This window comes from Sceloporus occidentalis, unplaced genomic scaffold (genome assembly GCF_023333645.1).
Source record: "Sceloporus occidentalis isolate IW3139 unplaced genomic scaffold, rSceOcc1.0.p SCAF_2, whole genome shotgun sequence".
Lineage (NCBI taxonomy): Eukaryota > Metazoa > Chordata > Lepidosauria > Squamata > Phrynosomatidae > Sceloporus > Sceloporus occidentalis.
The window spans coordinates 273,706,405-273,726,003 of NW_028316982.1; the positions used below are offsets into that span (position 1 = coordinate 273,706,405).

General features: G+C 46.2%; 1 protein-coding gene across 4 annotated transcripts in view; it reads left to right on the plus strand.

Annotated features, from left to right (window-relative positions):
• The window catches only part of NUP98 (nucleoporin 98 and 96 precursor), a 61,777-nt gene that overhangs the window by 25,681 nt on the left and 16,497 nt on the right, over window positions 1-19,599 (plus strand). For all 4 annotated transcript variants that reach the window (XM_089513179.1, XM_089513181.1, XM_089513182.1 and 1 more), the window contains 9 exons: window positions 4,904-5,037; window positions 6,711-6,898; window positions 8,244-8,360; window positions 10,734-11,041; window positions 14,041-14,154; window positions 15,005-15,143; window positions 15,258-15,435; window positions 16,201-16,368; window positions 19,242-19,418. In XM_089513179.1, the coding sequence (XP_089369305.1) occupies window positions 4,904-5,037; window positions 6,711-6,898; window positions 8,244-8,360; window positions 10,734-11,041; window positions 14,041-14,154; window positions 15,005-15,143; window positions 15,258-15,435; window positions 16,201-16,368; window positions 19,242-19,418 (1,523 nt within the window). The remainder of the gene's footprint in view (window positions 1-4,903; window positions 5,038-6,710; window positions 6,899-8,243; window positions 8,361-10,733; window positions 11,042-14,040; window positions 14,155-15,004; window positions 15,144-15,257; window positions 15,436-16,200; window positions 16,369-19,241; window positions 19,419-19,599) is intronic.

A 19,599-nucleotide genomic window follows, 5' to 3' on the forward strand; every position in this document is an offset into this window, starting at 1 on the left:
CTTCGTACAGCCAGGGGGTCACATCTCTCTTGGCTGAGGAAGAAGTATCCATCTCCTTCCATGGCCAAGAAGCACAAACTGGTGGTAGTATGTCAAAGATAATATCCATGTTAGTCTGTAAAATCAGTATGTAGAGAGATCTTGTAGCACCTGTGAGACTAACTGAAAGAAAGAAGTTAGCAGCATGAACTTTCATAGACTTAAGTCTACTTCCTCATCTGAGGAGGCAGACTTAAGTCTACAAAAGCTTGTGCTGCCAGTGTCTTTGAGTTAATTTCAGAGGTGCTACAAGATCTGTCTACATGCTGGCTTTGGTAGTGACCCAGGTGTGTAACCAGGCAGATGCCGCTGAATGGCTGTGAAAATAATAATAATAATAAAATTTATTTATATACCGCTATTCCATGGATCATAGCGGTTTACAGCATAGTAAAAACAATTTGAAAACACAATATACAATAAAATAACAAGATAAAAACAACAGTACAATTACAAGGCTGACAGAATGGAAGAACGTCACATTCAGGGGGAGAAAAATAACACCAACGATTCATGGGGGGAATGCCTGACGAAAAAGGTAAGTCTTCAAGTTTTTCTTGAAAACGTCAAGGGAAGTGGACATGCGGAGCTCATTAGGGAGTGCGTTCCAGAGTCTAGGGGCTGAGACAGAATAAGCCCTCCTCGTAACAGCGTAGCGGACATCTGGAACCGTCAACAGATGTCTTCCTCCTGATCTAAGAGTGCGGGGCGGACTATATGGGGAGAGGCGGTCCTCCAAGTACCCTGGGCCCAAGCCATATTCTGAAATACGTGATGGCAAAAAGCAGGTTCTGGCACTGCTGCTCCCTCGTCCTTGTCCTGTGACCATCAGAGATGGAGAATGACGTGTGGGAAGAAGAAAAGGAGGGAGAAGGAGGAACTGCCAAGTGATAGTGTTGCTTTCCTCCTTCCCTCCCTGCCTTGCATAATAAAAAGGCAAGGAAGGGCCCTGGGTATCATTGCAGCCCATGGATCACAGGCGAGTGAAACTGCTGTTACTGTTCCTGTAGATATGAGAGTCAAACTGTAGGCTGTAGTGATGAAATTTGCCATTTGCAAGTAGCAGAGAGGCATGACAGCTAGCTCAGTTCTCAGCTGAGCTGTGTGTATAGTGGGACAGTGACAGCTGTGTGAAACATTCCAGTCCTGCATGCTTATGACCAGGGCTGGTGGTGATGGTGATCTTTAAGGTCCTTGCGCCTGAACATGTATGGTCCCACAGTACAGTGGGACCTTGGCATCTGCAGACTTGCCATCACGGATTTCAGCATTCTTGAACAGCAAACCCCCATTGTCCACAATGGTGGCACATGCATGTAGCTACACTGCCATTCGGGGACAAAGGGACTTGAGCATCTCTGGATTTTGGTATCCACAGGGTGGAGGGGGTCCATAGATAACGAGGTCCCATGTATTTGTAACAGGGAAACAGGGACAAGCTTCATAACTGGCCAGCTAGATGAACACTGAAACCTGGTGGGACAAGTCTCATGATTGGAATGTGGAAATAGAGGGGTATAACCTTTTTAAGAGAAATAGGCCAAACAGGAAAGGAGGAGGAATAGCACTATATGTCAGAGATATTTACACCAGTGAAGAGATCCAGGACATCAATCATGGAAGCCAGGTGGAGAGCATCTGGATAAGAATCAAAGGGGAAGGAAACAACAAGGATGTTATGGTGGGAGTCTACTACAGACCCCCAAGTCAGACGGAGGAATTGGATGATGCCTTTCTAGAACAGATGACCACACAGTCAGAAAAGAGAGATGTAGTAGTGATGCGGGACTTCAACTACCCTGATATTTGTTGGAAGTCAAACTCAGCCAGATCCTCAAGGTCTAGCAAATTCCTCACTTGCCTGGAAGACTATTTCATGGTCCAAAAGGTGGAAGAGGCAACAAGGGGGTCAGCTATTTTGGATCTGATCCTAACCAACAAGGATGACTTGGTTAATGGGGTGCAAGTGGTGGGATCATTAGGTGGAAGTGACCATGTTCTCCTGGAGTTTGTAATACAGTGGAAAGGAGAAGCCAGGCAGAGTCAGACACGCATCCTAGACTTTAGGAGAACGGATTTCAGTAAACTTAGTGAAGTATTGAGGGTGATCCCATGGTCAGAAATACTAAAAGAGAAGGGAGTTCAGGATGGATGGGAGTTTCTCAAAAGGGAGATACTGAAGGCACAATTTCAAACAGTTCCAGTGAGAAAGAAAAATCGGAGGTGTCTCAAGAAACCAGGATGGATGACTAAGGAACTTTCAACGGAGCTAAGTTTGAAACGGAACATGTATAAGAAATGGAAAAAGGGGGAAATCATGAAAAAGGAATTCAAAGAAATAGCAGGCATTTGTAGGGGTAAAGTCAGAAAAGCTAAAGTGCAGAATGAACTCAGGCTTGCTAGAGAGGTTAAGAACAACAAAAAGGGCTTTTTTGGATATGTCCGCAGCAAAAGGAAGAAGAAGGAAACAATAGGGCCACTGCGTGGAGAAGATGGCAAAATGCTAACAGAAGACAGAGAAAAGGCAGAATTACTCAACACCTTCTTTGCCTCAGTCTTCTCAGAAAAGGCAAAGGGTGCTCAACCTGAAGATAATGGAACAGAGGACAGAACAGGGGAATTTCAGCACAGAATAAGTAAAGAGATAGTAGAGGAATACCTGGTTAATCTAAATGAATATAAGTCTCCAGGATCAGATGAACTACATCCAAGAGTATTAAAAGAACTGGCAAATGGAATATCGGAGCCATTGGCAAGAATCTTTGAGAACTCCTGGAGAACAGGAGAGATCCCAGCAGACTGGAGGAGGGCAAACGTTGTCCCCATCTTCAAAAAGGGGAAGAAAGAGGATCCCAACAATTATCGTCCAGTTAGTCTGACATCAGTTCTAGGAAAGATTCTGGAGCAGATCATTAAACAGAGAGTTTGTGAACATCTAGAAGGCAATGCCATCATCACAAAAAGTCAACATGGGTTTCAGAGAAACAAGTCATGCCAGACAAATCTGATCTCTTTCTTTGATAAAATGACCAGCTTGTTAGATGAAGGGAATGCTGTGGATATAGTATATCTTGATTTCAGTAAGGCCTATGACAAAGTTTCCCATGATATTCTTGCAAACAAGCTTGTAAAATGTGGGCTAGACAAAGTAACTGTTACATGGATCTGTAATTGGTTGACCGGCCGAAGCCAAAGGGTGCTCAACAATGACTCCTCTTCTTCCTCCGGGAGAGAAGTGACCACTGGGGTCCCACAGGGCTCTGTCCTGGGCCCAGTGTTATTCAACATCTTTATCAATGACCTGGATGACAGAATTGGGAGCACACTTATCAAATTTGCAGATGACACCAAATTAGGAGGAATAGTTAATACTCCAGAGGACAGGACCAACATTCAAAATGATCTGAATAGACTAGAAAGCTGGGCCAAAGCTAACAAAATGAAATTCAACACAGAGAAATGTAAGGTACTGCACTTAGGGCAGAAAAATGAAATACACAGATATAGGATGGGAGACACATTGCTGAATGAAAGTACATGTGAAAGAGATCTAGGAGTCCAAGTAGACCATAAGTTGAACATGAGCCAACAGTGTGATGCGGCAGCTAAAAAGGCCAATGCAATTCTATGCTGCATCAATAAAAGTATAGTGTCTAGATCAAGAGAAGTAATAGTGCCACTGTATTCTGCTCTGGTCAGGCCCCACCTGGAATAATATTGTGTCCAGTTCTGGGCACCACAATTCAAAAAGGACATTGAGAAACTGGAGCGTGTCCAGAGGAGGGCGACTAAAATGGTGAAAGGTCTGGAAACCTTGCCCTATGAGGAACGACTCAGGGAGCTGGGGATGTTTAGCCTGGAGAAGAGAAGGTTAAGAGGTGATATGATAGCCCTGTTTAAATATTTGAAAGGATGTCACATTGAGGAGGGAGCAAGCTTGTTTTCTGCTGCTCCAGAGAATAGGACCCGGACAATGGATGCAAGCTACAGGAAAAGAGATTCCACCTCAACATTAGGAAGAACTTCCTGACAGTAAGGGCTGTTTGACAGTGGAACAAACTCCCTCAATGGAGTGTAGTGGAGTCTCCTTCCTTGGAGGTCTTTAAGCAGAGGCTAGATGGCCATCTGTTGGGGATGCTTTGATTTGGATTTCCTGCATGGCAGGGGGTTGGACTGGATGGCCCTTGCGGTCTCTTCCAACTCTATGATTCTATGATTCTAACAGAGGGAGGCAAAAGAGCCCCCTTTTCTCTAATTGCTGCTCATCCATGGTTTATCCCAGGTGCCTTCTTATTCTAGTGGAAATCTGCAGTGTTCTTAGCTGCGGCTCAGTCTGCCTCAAATCTCTATAAAGACAGAGACAGGAGGGGGTTTCTTTTGAACCATCCTGGCATGTTGTTCTTCAGCTCACTCTGGTTAATCACATTGTATACAAAACACAAGGACATGGGCTGGCAAAATTAAATGCACAGCTGGTGTGAGAGTGTCTCCTGGGTAATTCAAGCAGTGATGGGAACGGAAAGCCTTGCCATCGCTCTTCCAGTCGCCTTCCACAAAGACCTTGTTTCAGGTATGATCTGGGCAGACCTGCTTGCCTGGCCTGTGAAGTGCCAGGCAAGCAGGTCTGCCCAGATCATACCTGAAACCAGGTCTTTGTGGAAGACGACTGGAAGAGCGATGGCAAGGCTTTCCGTGCCCATCACTGTTTCAGGCTAGACAGTTGAGAGATGCTCCTTGGCAGGGATAACTTTAGACTTCTGGGGCTTTCTGTACAATTGTACAGTTGGAGGCATCTACTCTTCAGTGGCATCTTGTTCTGTCGCTCTTGCTGGACGTTGGACTAATGACAGGTTTTCTTTTTCAGCTTTGACAGACCCAAATGCTTCTGCAGCCCAGCAAGCAATTCTTCAGCAGCACCTCAACAGCCTGACTTACTCCCCCTTTGGGGATTCCCCACTTTTCAGAAACCCCATGTCTGACCCCAAGAAGAAAGAAGAGGTAAGCAGGGAGAGGATTTGCTTGGCTGGCTGGCTGGCTGGCTGGCTGGCTAAGTGAAGATGGTTGTGGTGGGAACATGACAGAGAGGTTTTTGAAACTATACCTGGTATGAAGAAAGTCATAGGCCAGTTACAGACTGCCAAAATAAAGCTGCTTCGGGTCTCTTTGGAGGTATGCTGTTTAAATGATGCATGCATCCTAAGAATCCGGAAGCTGCACCAAAGCTGCACTCCAGTGCATAGGAATGGAGTGTGACTTTGGCGTGACCTCCGGACTCGTAGGACCCATGCATCATTTAAACAGCATACCTCCAAAGAGACCCGAAGCAGCTTTATTTTGGCAGTCTGTAACAGGCCATAGTTTCTCTCTCCCTCCAGTAGCTGAAGAATGTGTGATTGCCTGATGAAATAGTTTACCAGCAGATTCAGATGAAAATGCTTCTTACACAAAATTTATTTAACGGAATTTGCTGCTCCAGGGTGTGATGATGGCTTCTCAGTTGAAAGCCTCTGAAAGAAAATTAGACAGATGCATGGAGGGGAGAGTCTTTCCTTCTGTGTGTTTTTAAAACAAACCAAAAATTGTCCTGAGGCAATGTTGACTGTCTTGCTTCTCCTACTCCTTTAACTTGCTTGGTATCATGCTGCAGGGAAGTTTAGAGTTCCTTAATCAATTTCATGCTGAGCACGTAGACATGGTGTTTTTAAAGTGCATCATTATCTTGCAAGCCTTACACAGCTCTATAATATTGGCGTAGGTGCTCTGTCTTGTGACACAAGGGAAACTGAGCTTGAAAGACTGGCAGATTCAGAGGCATGGATCCCATGTCAGTGTGGATGCCAGAGCAGAGTTGTAGGTGCAGTGAATGGACAAAAGAGAGCTTTTGTTGATTTGCCATGTTACCAGATTTGGAGCACCTTCCATCATAAGAGTGACTTGCCAAAAAGTAATGCTAGCAGTGTGGATGGCAGATATGGTTTGGGTGGGTTTGATCCTTGTATAGATGGCATCCTAGGAATCAGCAGATTCTTCTGAGTGTTCCTGAAGCCAAGAGAAATGTCACTGCAACTCTGTACTTCTCACAGTTGGAAAGATTTGTGTGTGTTGTCTTATGAAACCACCTGAGCATAGTTAGTGGGATAGTAGTCTTGCATCCAGTTTGCACATTTTGCTCACTCCTACAGTTGAGATTTCTGCAAGGTTACCAAAAGCAAAACTCCCTGGAAATCTCTGCTGGAAATGTGCACCTTTATCCCTGATGTTGATGGTGTTGTTAGGTTGTCAGATCAGTTTCAACTTAGTGCAAACCTATGTATGAGAGACCTGAAAGACCCCTGTGATCTACAGGCCTACTCAGGTCTTAAATTCAGGGCAAGTGAGTCTTCCTTGATCCAGTCTAACCATCTGTAATGAAGTCTTCCTCTTCTCCTCCTGCCTTCCACTTACCCCAGCTCTTACCATCTTTTCCCAGGGAATTATATTTTCTCATGCTATGGCCAAAGTATGACAGTTTCAGCTTAGTCACCTTGCCTTATTGGACATTTTTTTTTGTCTTTTTGGCAGTCCAGGGTATGTATAGAACTCTCCTCCATCACTACATCTCCAGTGAATCCAGCCAGCCCAGGAGCTGATAGGATAGTGGCTAAAGCCTACATCTTGTGTTTCATTTTCAGAGGCTCAAGCCAACCAACCCAGCAGCCCAGAAGGCGTTGACTACTCCCACCCACTATAAGCTGACCCCTCGCCCTGCGACCCGAGTGCGTCCAAAGGCTTTGCAGACAACGGGCTCCTCCAAATCCCACCTCTTTGATGGCCTGGATGACGATGAGCCTGCCCTCTCGAATGGGGCTTTCATGCCCAAGTGAGTGTTAGGTCCTTTTGTGAGTTAAACAGATTTTGTGGGGTGGGGAGGAGGGCATGCCTTGACTGAATGATTCTTGATAGGCTGAAACTAAAAGCAGTTCAAACATTTCATGCTCTAAGTGTGGGATGGGAAACTTCCACAGGTTCTGGTACAGCACACATCCACTTCCCCTAGTTTCAAAGGAAATAGTACTTCTTTTTTTAGAAAAGGGCTCTTCAACTTCTGAGGACCAATTTTTTATGTTTTGTGGGGGGAAACCCTCTCTAAACGTAAAACAAGTTGTGTGTGTGCATTTGGGGGGGGGGGGGGATGCCCTGGAAGGTGTGAGGGACCTTTTAAGTTTTTTAAACGTTACATTTTGGAGGTGGGATCCTGGGTTCCTGAGATGCTATGCCCACAGACTTTGGCTGTACTTTGCCTCTATTTTGAAGGATTCCTTTTTTGCATGTGACTCTAACAGATTAATAGTGTGGTGTAAAGATGTTATACAGTACATTAGACTGGAGCCATAGCTGAAAATGGTTAGAGAAGAGATCCACTTTTAATTCTATCATGCCACATAGAACCCATTGTGAGATTATAGATCAAAGAATAGGGAGCCAATTCCTCCCAACCTGCAACATCTTTAGAGGACTGAAACCCTTCTTCCCATTGCCCCAGAGATGCCCAGCACCCTCTAGATTGGGAGGACAGTCTGACCCCCATATCCACAGGATCAGTAACTGCAGTTTCACACCCCTGTGTCTGGGGAAAACAGGTCTCTCTAGGCATCTGGAGGTCCTCCAGCACAACTCTATGGCAAACTTCCAACAGAAAATAGTATTCACTGTTAACAGTGGTTTCTGCTTATCTGCAGTAACCATGAAATGAATCCCCTGCGAAAATACTGGTCAGACTGTACTAGGATGCTGCTTCTTTCCACTCTGGCCTGTTTTAAGCCCAAGACAGTCCTCTTTTTCCACAGGAAGTAACTCCAAAGTCAGTTTCTACATTATTTCCTGTTGGAAGGGAACTCTTCTCCTTGGCTTAAAATGATTCAGACCAGGGCCATAACAAAATTGTCCCTAGTTCTGTCTTTTTCTCCTTTGTCTCTCTCTCAAAATACTATTTTTTTTAAATTGTTGTGATAATTTTCCAGTTCTTAATCATTTTTGGGTGTTTTCACCTTGCATCAAAGAAAGCAGCTTTAAAGTACCAAGAAATAAATGGCAGTCCTCTTCACTGAGGGGCAACCCAGTTACAAACCCTCAAATGATGTTTCCAGGGTAAGCCATTGGCACCATGGGCCTTAGGCCATGGTCTCCTTTCTCACAGATGTTTTTGGCCTTGGTCTTTGTTTCAGGAAGAGCATTAAGAAGCTGGTCTTGAAGAACCTTAACAGCAGCAGTCTCTTCTCTCCTGTCAGTGGTGAAGGCAATGACCTTGCTTCGCCCTTGGAGTACCCAGAGAACGGAGAACGGTATGTCTGTCTGCAGTGCCTTCCCATCTTAGATTTTCCTTCCTAACTGATTTTAAGGAATTCAGAGACATAGCTGTGTCAGTCTGGATGCAAAGGGATCTTGTTGCACATGGGAGACTAATTGAGCAAAAAATGTTGTAGTATGAGCTTTCGTAGACTTAGTTTTCTTCCTCAAATGTATAAAGTGAATGGAAGCCCAGGAAGGCAACACTACACATTATAACACTAGTTAACACCCCAACCTCATGATGACTCTCTTGGCCAGTTTATCACGTCTCTTTGGATCCCAGCCAGCGCACACCACACTCAGAAATTCCTTCCATCATTCATTGGGTCCTCCTCTCACCCTGATTTTAGGCAATGTATTCCTTCCTAGTTTTGTCCCTCAACAACTATACTAAGAACTGAACTTTTCACTTCCTCACCATTTCTGTAAGTTTTGCATTTCTATGGCTATTCATACAGTCTTGTTCTGAAGATCCTTCCTGGCCACCAGTTCACTCCATACATATGAGGAAGTAGGTTGAGCCTGCTAGAGCTTATGCTACAACTTCTTTTGCTCAGTTAGTCTCAAAGGAGTTACAGGATCCCTTATTTTAAGGAAGTGGCTCCACTGCAGTTGTGATGTCTCTGACATTGGCAGATCTTCTCTGTTAACGGCTGTTAACAGCCAGAAAGACTGGCCGCATCCAGTCTTGTGTGTCGCAGCAGGCTCAGGAGGAAAGAACACAAGCCCCCTTTGTGTTGTGATAATAGTTTCTTGGGTTGTGATAATAGTTGTCTTCTGCAACTGGTGGCCCCCTAACAGCTGCCTGGCATTCTACCTGAGCTGTGATTTGGGGGGGGGGGGGGGTGGAAAGCAGGGAGGTCTGTTGGAGGGGGATACTAATGCAGTAGCCCTTGGGGGTGGTTATGGACACCTTTGTGATTCTGAGGAAAGGGTTTGAGCCTCTCCTTCCAGAAAAATACACAAACATGCATGTGTGTGCACACGTGTATTGCACTGCAGATTGGTCTCTTTTACTAGGATTGGACCAAAAGCAGGGGGGAAATCCAAGGAGTATACAACAAGAGGGGAATTAATTAATTTTAAATTTCATTGTGACAAGGAAGTCTGTCAAAGTAAGTTGAAGGAAGTAAAAGGGGGGAAAGCATTTCTATACCTGGCCCATAGAGCCCCTGAAGCCTTTCCAATGAGCACCAATTGAGACCCCCAGTGCTGGTGTGTTCTTCCTAGCCATGTGCACATCCTAACTCAGTGGTCTTTTTAGTGTAGGGATGGGTGACAGTCATAGGTTTGGGGGCTGCATGGGCTCTCCAGCCCCCAACCCTCTCCTGGCTGATTTAGGCTCAAAATAGGCCCTTTTTAACAATAGGAAGTGGCTCTGGGATTGCTTCCTGTTTTTAGAAATGCCTCTCCTGGCCCTAACATAGACCAGACAGGCCTACAGACATGGTGAAATTGCTGACTACACAACATTTCAAGGCAAAGGGATTTTATTGGGAGTGTGGAATAGTTTTGAATCCTGGAGATCACAAAAGTGCTCCACATTTTCCTCTTCAGCTTCAGTGCAAATGGATTCAATAGGTGCACAGATTTCCTAAGGCAATCCCTGCGCTGGCTGGTAAGGATCAGGGCCTGGTAGTCCAGCACATCTGGTGGCTCCCATTTGGGGGAAATGCTGTGTCTCAGGCCTCACCACAAACTTCCCCATTGCAGGCAGACTAAATCCTGTGGATATCTCCTGTAACAGATGACACTCAAATTTTTCTGAGCTCGCCTGCCTTTTCCAGGCACAGTACAGTTAATCCTGCCTCAGCTTTCAAAAATCTTTGAGTCATTGGATTTGTTTTCCTATTTACTTTGGCTTAAATCACAAGAAAGGAGATTCCACCTAAACATTTGGAAGATCTTCTTGATTAACTTTTGACAGTGGAATATGGACTCCTTCGGAGGGTGGTTGACTCTCCTTCCTGGAGGTCTTTAAACAGAGGTATTTAGCTGTGTATTCCTGCATGGCAGGGGGGTTGGATTAGATGACCCTTGGGGAATCCTTCCAACTCTATGAGTCTGTGATTCATACAAAAACCCTTGTGTTTTAAATTCATTAAAGAGTAGACAGCCCATGATATAATGCTTTGGGTGTTTTCTTCCTGCTGCTTCAACTGTATGTTGTCTTTAGGTTAAGAAACTTGTATACTTATGTGGTCTTTGGATTATGAATGCCACTTCAACTGTATGTTGCTTTTCAGCTATGAGAGCTGGAATCCTTGATACCCATCTCTCACAGGCAGCGGTTCTCTTGAGTGCACTTCTTGCTTATACCACACTGAATTAGTTGTGTCTTGTTCTTGTGACGTTCTTTTTCTCAGATTCAGCTTCCTCTCCAGGTCGATGGAAGAGAACCATCGGCAGGACGGGGAGCAGGAGGAGGAAGACACCTCTCGCGAAGTGACGCGGTTCTACTCCAACCCCATCGCCAAGCCCATCCCACAGAGCCCTGAGAAGGCCATGCACACGCATCACAACAATGTGGACGACACCATCATGGTCCTGAACGCAAGAGCACCTCTGCGGAACGGGCTGGAAGGCAGCAGTGAGGACATCTCCTACCATGAAGAGTCCCTGCAGGATGGCCACGATGAAGAGACGCAGGAGATACACCATTCGCATCCTGCTGGTGAGGCTTGGGTTCTTCGGGGGCATGACTCTTTTTTCCCTGTTAGTTTGGGCAGTTCTGAGGATGAGAGAAGCTAGCCATGGTGTCGCACAGAGGAGGGCTGAGTATAGGGCATATAGATGTTGTGCTGAAAGGGTCCCTCAAATTTCCTGGCTTTGTTTTAGAGGTCCCTTTTCTGAACTGTTAACCCTGGTCCAGATGTTGAGCGGGTTTGCTCTCTGAACTCTATGTATCAGCACATTCATGGGTCTTTTTCCAAAGATGAAAAATTGCTCTTGGAAGCTTGGATTCTTTCCTTGTTTGAAAAATGCTTATCTGAATCCTGTCTCTGGCTTTCAGAATATTGTTTTTGTGACTTCAAGCTATTTCCAAATTATGGCAACCCTAAGGCAATACTGTCACAGGGTTTTCTTGGTAAGATTTGCTTGGGCAGAGGCTGCCTTTGCCTTCCTCAGAGGCTGAGAGAGTGTAACTTGTCCAAAGTCACCCAGTGGGTTTCCGTGGCTGAATGGGGATTCAATACCTGATCTCCAGAGTCCTGGTCCAACTCTCAGACCACTCCACCACGCTGCCTGTCCTTCAGAGTGTAGGTAACTGTTTTTATGTTGTGTGAGGTCATAGGTCTGTACAGTTCAGTGTTACTGCCCCTGATAGTGGCCAACTAGTGAATACATTTTTGAACCTCTTAGTTGTACTGGCCAGATATGTTTTCTTGTCATCTTCTCTCAGTGGAGAAGGAGACTAAACACCGAGTCAGGATCTCTGCCAGCAGGCTATGCCTGGAGGATTTTAAAAAACAAACTGATACTGCAAAGATTCTGGAGTGGTCCAGGGGCTGCAAGGTTTGTTTAACTGTCCTGAGTCCCTATACCAGGAGGAAGGCTGGATATAAATAAAGAAATGGAAACAGGGAAAATCATCAAAAAGGAATTCAAAGAAATAGCAAGCACATGTAGGGGTAAAGTCAGAAAAGCTCAAGCGCAGAATGAACTCAGGCTTGCTAGAGAGGTTAAGAACAATAAAAAGGGCTTTTTTGGATACGTCCGCAGCAAAAGGAAAAAAAGAAGGAAACGGTAGGGCCACTGTGTGGAGAAGATGGCAAAATGCTAACAGGGGACAGAGAAAAGGCAGAATTCCTCAAGACCTTCGTTGCCTCCGTCTTCTCAGAAAAGGAAAAGGCTGCTCAATCTGAGGATAAAGGAGTAGAGGAATACCTTGTTAATCTAGATGAATTTAAGTCTCCAGGACCAGATGAACTCCATCCAAGGGTACTAAAAGAATTGGTAAATGTAATATCAGAGCCACTGACAATAATCTTTGAAAACTCCTGGAAAACAGGAGAGATCCCAGCAGACTGGCGGAGGGCAAACGTTGTCCCCCATCTTCAAAAAGGGGAAAAAAGAGGATCCCAACAATTATCCTCCAGTTCGTCTGACATCAATCCCAGGAAAGATTCTGGAGCAGATCATTAAACAGAGAGTCTGTGAACATCTAGAAGGCAATGCCATAATCACAAAAAACTCAACATGGGTTTCAGAGAAACAAGTCATGCCAGACAAATCTAATCTCTTTCTTTGATAAAATTACCAGCTTGGTAGATAGAATCATAAAGTTGGAAGAGACCCCAAAGGCCATCCAGTCCAACCCCATTCTTCTGCCATGCAGGAAATCCAAATCAAAGCATCCCCATAGCTGGGTATGTTTAGCCTGGAGAAGAGAATGTTAAGAGGTGATATGATAGACCTGTTTAAATATTTGAAGGGATGTCATATTGAGGAGGGAGCAAGCTTGTTTTCTGCTGCTCCAGAGAACAGGACTCAGAACAATGGATGCAAGCTACAGGAAAAGAGATTTCACCTGAACATTAGGAAGAACTTCTTCACAGTAAGGGATGTTCGACAGTGGAACAAACTCATTCCTCGGAGTGTAGTGGAATCTCCTTCTTTGGAGGTCTTTAAGCAGAGGCTGGATGGCCATCTGTCAGGAATGCTTTGATGGAGAGTTCCTGCATGGCAGAATGGGGTTGAACTGAATGGCCCTTGGAGTCTCTTCCAACTCTACAATTCTATGAAATAAATAAATATTTGGGCTTGTTGTTCAGTAAATGGTTTTAAACATACCTGTCCAGAGCGTTACATTGTGCTGCGACATAGGCGCGTTACAGATGGGCCCCTTGAGGTGATGTCATTACGCGCGAGGGGCGGCGCTTCCTGACGCGTCTTGCCCCTCGTGCATAATGAGTGCATCAAAATGGCGGCGCCCTATACAGATGGGTGCCGCCATTTTGACGTCGTGGATGCACAGCGTCCGGACATCATGCACCGGAAGTGGTGCTGCCAGTGCGCGCCTCGTGCTTTGCAGTGCCTCTTCCGGGGCCCAGGAAGAAGCGCCATTTTGGTGCTTCTTTGTGCTGTGCCCGGGAACCACGGGGTTTGGCTGGTGCGGTTCCTGGACGCAGCAATTGGTAGCGGCACGAGACCGCCCATTTTGGGCGGTTTGTAATGCGCCATAATGTTTTGCCAAGAGTTTTTGGGTGCCGTCTCTTCCAGATCTGTGATTCCACCAGCACAGATGGCAGTTTTTCTGTGTATACATGCTATAACCAGTCCATCAGTGGGTGGCCATCCTTCTGCCAGTGAGCCTCCCTATCCTTAGTGCTCCTTGGATGACAGAGAGGCTGTCTGGCTCTGGGGTTCTGCTTGCAGAACTGGTAGTGCTGATGTTTCAGTGGCACAGCCTTGCGGGAACCCAGCTTCATTTCCACACCACAGTGGGATGGCAGAGTAGCACTTTGTAGGGGGTCTGTGTACATCAGATGGAAACCTACAAATGCTTTGAACAACTCCAGACTCCAGGAAGTTGTTCCTCCAGTTTGTGCATTCAGATTAGCAAAACTAACTGGCTTTCTTTTAACTTGCTCTCTCATTGAATTACTGTACTGTGTTGGTTACCAAAGAGGGTGAGAGGTGTGCTATTTAACCCAATTTTGGTTCTTCTAGGAATTGTTTTAACCCGGGTTGGGTACTACACCATTCCATCCATGGAAGAACTAGCCAAAATGACCAGCGACCAGGGGGAGTGTATCGTGACGGACTTCACCATAGGCCGCAAAGGTGAGAGCCTGTCTCTGCTTGAAGGCCTTTCCTGCAGCAGCTGCCTCTGCAAGATCTCCTGTAACCCTCACTCCTGGCTTGAAGGAGTTGAGCCCAGGCCAAGGAAGAGGACTGGAGGTTGGCTACCTTAAGTGTAGCACTCAGGGAGACTCCCAGACCTCTGGATCCAGAGGCTCTGTGATTTTCAATCACTGGGTGGTGAATGTGTTGCAAGGGTCACACCCCAATCGCTGCCCTCTGAGTCCCACACCCATATTTTATATGTTGCTCTTTTGTCCAAGTCAGAAGAGTTGAAAGATCTTCTCAAGGGTGTCTTTCCTACCCAATTGCTCTTCCTTCCAAGGTTTCTTTCCTCCAGAAGTTTGAGTGAGAGAAAGGTTCTCCCACCTTTCACACCCTTGATCCTTGAAAACTTGTGCCACTGTGCAACACCTAGAGTTGTTCCTTTTAAACCCATCAGCTCTGTGCTAAATTGTGGTTGCAGATTATAATTAGCTGCTAAAGTACATGTGGCGAAATTGTACACAGGATATACACCTATGACTCAGGTGAGGGACAGGGAGATGAAGTATTCTCATCTGCCGGCAGTGACCCAGAAGGAAGCTTTCCCCATCCTTCCCCATCCCCACCCTCTGCATTATATGGATGCTAGCACCTGCTGTGCCTTCTGAAGATGCTCTTGTTTGCTTAGGCTCAGGCTTGGGTCTTTGTGTATTGTCCATTGCTATTTCACTGTTGTATACCTTTTTAGATATTAGTTTCTCATGAGCAGTCTAGCAATTAAACAAACAGGCTTTCTGTGGCAGAGGCCAGAGTTGGACTCATGCTGTGGAGGACCTCTTCCCTCTAGGCTATGGCTCAATCTACTTTGAAGGCGAAGTCAGCCTCACTAACCTGAATTTGGATGAGATCGTGCACATCCGCAGGAAAGAAGTCATCGTCTACCCGGATGATGAATTGAAACCACCCATTGGAGAAGGCTTGAACAGGTAATGGCAGACCTGTCTTGTAATGTTGGCTCTCATTCCCTGATACAGTGAATGTCCAGCCCTGTTTGTTGGATTATTTGTGTTCTAGAGTGCTGGCCTTCTTGTTTTTAACAGGCGAGCTGAAGTCACTTTAGATGGAGTTTGGCCCACAGACAAAACCTCACGTTGCTTGATCAAGAGTCCAGAACGGCTGGTAGAAATGAACTACGAAGGCAGGCTGGAGGCTGTCTCTCGGAAGCAGGGTGCCCAGTTCAAAGAGTACCGCCCTGAGACTGGTTCATGGGTATTTAAGGTAAGAAGTAAGTGGTAAGATCCACAGTTCATGGGTAGACGCTCTCAGAGCAGTTTACAGCTTCCTATTTTGACAGTTCCCTGCCCTCAAATTTACAGTCTAAAAACACATAACACAGAAGGAGAAGGTAGTGGGGAAAGGGGATCAAGTTCAACAGATGCTGCTGTTTCTTCTCTCCCTGCAAGGCCAGGGTCGTAGCAGTTAAAATGGAGGGAGGGTGTTGAATCTTCCTCTGGGCCTAGGCCTGATGGAGCTTGCCTGCCTCTCCTTCTCTCCCTCAGAGGCCAGCATGGTAGCATCTGCTCCTTGTTCTCACAGCCTTGTTTTTTACACTGTATTTCAACCATAAAATTTTTATAAATTAGTCTGTTTATAAATTACTGTTTTAAAAGGGGGGGGGGGGCATTTTAATAGGATAGTTCAATTTTTTTAATTTATCTTTTTCTTTCAAAAAAGTGTACTTTTAGTCTGTGCTGGGAGCCACCTTTGTTCCCATGTTAGGAAGGAAGGTGGGATATAAAATAAATAAGGAAAATAACACCTCAAAATGGACTCTGAAGGAATGAGGGGCTATTGTTTCATTGGTCCTTAGAAAACATAACATAATGCAGTTGGTTATGCAAAGTGCCCCATGCTTTTGCTTGAAGCTTGAGGCAGTGACTACAGGCATCCACGATCTCAACTTAGTAAAATGTTGCCTCAATGACCTCTGTGGGCTTTTCTTCACCTTATGAAATTGTTTGTGGCTTTTGTGTCTTTGCCCAGGTGGCTCACTTCTCAAAATACGGCTTGCAAGATTCTGATGAAGAGGAGGAGGAAGGCCACCCCTCAAAAGTGGAGGCAAAGAAATTAAAAACAGCTCAAATTCCCCCAGCAGGCCAGTTGATGTCTCAGCAAATGGCTCTAAGTGGAAAGCCAGCAGCACCCACCAAGGTAAGAGGAGAAGGAGAGGAGATGGACTGGGACCTAACAGGGGAAGAGTGACATAGATAGCGACAGGGCTTGAGGCTACATCTGTCCATCTTGAAAGCAAAAATAAATAAATAAATTATATGTGTTATTTCCCCACCACCGCCTGCTTTGTCCCACCATTGCAAAGAAAAATTGCTGAAGCCATTTGGGTGAGAAAGATGGAGTGGGGGAACATCTGGAACTGGCCGGTTGCATTTCCTTTGGCTCTGTATTGTAGTGGGACAGAAAGAGAAGAACTTGGAGCCAAATCCACCAGTGGTTCTCCTTTCACACTACACAAGGACAACACACTGATCCCACACTTTAACTGCCATTGCTGGAGATCCTGCACTGAGCAGGGGGTTGGACTCAGTGACCCATGAGGCCCGTTTCAACTCTATAATCCTTTGACTCAATGAATCCTGAAGTTTGCAGTTGGGAGGGAGTCACCACAGCTCTCTGGCCAGGGAATTCTGTGTTCTTGTTGTGTGCATTCAAGTTGTTTGCGACTTAATGGTGACCCTAAGGCAAAGCCTATCATGAGATTTTCTTGGCAAGAATGGTTAGAGGGGGCTTGTTTGTGCCTTCCTCTGAAGATGAGAGTGTTACGGGCCAGCAGTCACCCAGCAGGTTTCCGTGACTGAGTGGGGATTTGAACCCTTGGCCTGTTACAGACTGCCAAAATAAAGCTGCTTTGGGTCTCTTTGGAGGTATGCTGTTTAAATGATGCATGGATCCTAAGAGTCCGGAGGTCACACCAAAGCCACACTCCATTCCTAAGCACTGGAGGGCAGCTTTGGTGCAGCTTCCGGATTCTTAGGATGCATGCATCATTTAAACAGCATACCTCCAAAGAGACCCCAAGCAGCTTTATTTTGGCAGTCTGTGGCGCATTACAGACTGCCGAAAAGTGGCGGCCTGCACCCGCACCTTTCCCCGCTGGATCGGGGCCAGAGCGGCAGCCGCTGAAGCCCCGATCCGCCACTTTCCAGGCCGCAGGGAAGCAGCAAAAGGCCAATTCCCCGAGGCCTGGAAAGGGGTGTCCTTGGGGCTTCAAGCCCCAAGGACACACCGCGGCGGCGGGGAGGAGATGAAAGGGGCCGCTTGGCCCCTTTCTCCTCTGCATCGCTGGGTGCAGCCATCTAAAGGCTGCGCCAGCGATGCAAGACCAGGAAGGAGCTCCGTTTCGGAGCTCCTTCCTGCGCCGACGAAAGGGTGCACTAAGCGCCCTCATGCAGCGCGACAGCGACACGTCCGCACCGCCTCGTCTGGAGAAGGCGCATTTGTGACACCATCATGGTGGCCCCCATGTAGATGGGGCACCACCATCTTGTACATCCTCAGGACGTATTAGGCTTGGGGGCGTCAAGAAGTTACGCCCCTTTTTAAACCTAGGACGTCCTGAGGACGTCCCTTATGGCGGTATGTAACGAGCCTGTAACAGGCCCTTGTCTCTCAGTCTTAGTTGCAACACACAGATCTCTACTCCATGCTGGAATTCTAACTACTCCCTAAATTGCAGATCACAAGATGGCTGTTAAAGGAAAATTGTAGTGCTATAACTGTGCAGCATGAAAGGATCCCTGGTTTTGTTTGCTTAGAAACAACAAGTCCAGGGAAACCATGGCACTTCTGAAAATACAGAATTTTGTTCTCAGTGCCCTGTGTCTGTTCGTACTACTTTAAAAAGCACCAGACTTGGCTAGGAGGGAGTGACATGTATCCATGCCTAGCTGCAGTTTTTTGAACTGCTTTAAAGCTTGCTGCAAAATTGGCAGAGGGAGATTTCCTCTCAGTGGGTCAGGAGAATCTATAGGGCTCCCAGTTTGGAGAGAGTTGTGGGAATTTGGGCTAAGACAGCTTTGGCTTCTCAACAAAGTCATAAAATCTTGGGGCCACAAGGGCCATCTGTTCCAGCCCCCTTCAGCCATGCAGGAAGCCACAACTACAGCATCCCTGAAAGATGCCCATTCAACCACTGGTTAAAGGCCTCCAAAGATGGAGAGTCCACTTCTGCTCTCTTCTCTTCTTGATATCATGGTTTTGCAATGAAACTCCTTGCTGGATGAATTTTGTGATTTAAAAGAATAAAACAAGAAGAAAGTACTGCGCGCCCACGCCATGCACAGGCGCGCTACACGCAGCTTTAACCTTAGGCGGAAGGTTAAGCCGTCATAAAATGAATGGCACACGCGCCGCACCAAACACAGGAACACTCCTCCATTGAAACTAATGGGGTTTGAGCTTATGCGTTTTTCTCCATATGCTGGGGGGGACAGATCCCCATGTATGGGGAGGGCCCACTGTACATGTCTGTATAGCCAAGTTGTTCACTCTTAAAGACAGTAGCTTTCGTACAAACCCGAATCCTCTCCAACAGCATTTATGTTAGAAAATGCAATCAAAGGTAGGCAGGCCAAGTCATTGAGAGTTAAATTTTTCTGCAGCATGGGATGAAATGCTGTGCCCACGTGTGTTCCCTTGTCCTGCACTTCAGCACAATTTGACAAGTGCTCAGTATGCATGTCATGACAACTGCACAGATTTCCGTAGTGCCCATTTTTATGCTCTGGGTTAGTTAGTTTAGTTTCTGGGCATTCACTAGGGGGAAGGAAGCATTATGTTGGCAGCACAATTTTGCCTTCTGTGACATGGCCTTACAACATTTCCCCTTTGTTCCCACCGAACAGCTGACTTTGCTAGCTGGGTGACTCCTGGGTGTTGGAGCATTTATTTAGCCTGAATCTAGAATTGGTGCAAGGGGGTTGTGTTGTGTGGATCTCTTTTCACATAGTGATTGGTGACTCTCCATTGCTTTGGACCTGTGCTGGATTGCCTCTCCTTGTTCCCTGCAGGGCCCAGAAGCTGAGCAGCTGGAAAAGGGTGTGGAGTTTGACAGCGACATGGCAGACATCAGTCAGGAGCCCGCTCAGGCTTTTGCCTCAGAAGAAAGCCTTATGGAGGATCAGGAGCCAGTGCCTGCCTCCACCCACATTGCATCTTCTCTGGACATCAACCCGCACACTTTGCAGGTGACTCTCTCATTCATTGTCCCTCTTACCTGTATACCTGGCCCTCTCTCAGGTTGGCAATTGACACCTGAGGTTACGTTCACTCTCTTGCATGGCTTGTCTTCTGAAACATGCTTGTCTTTCATTTGAGACAAATTATTTCCAGTCATTTTGATTCTCTGATCATTTGCAAATCTCTATA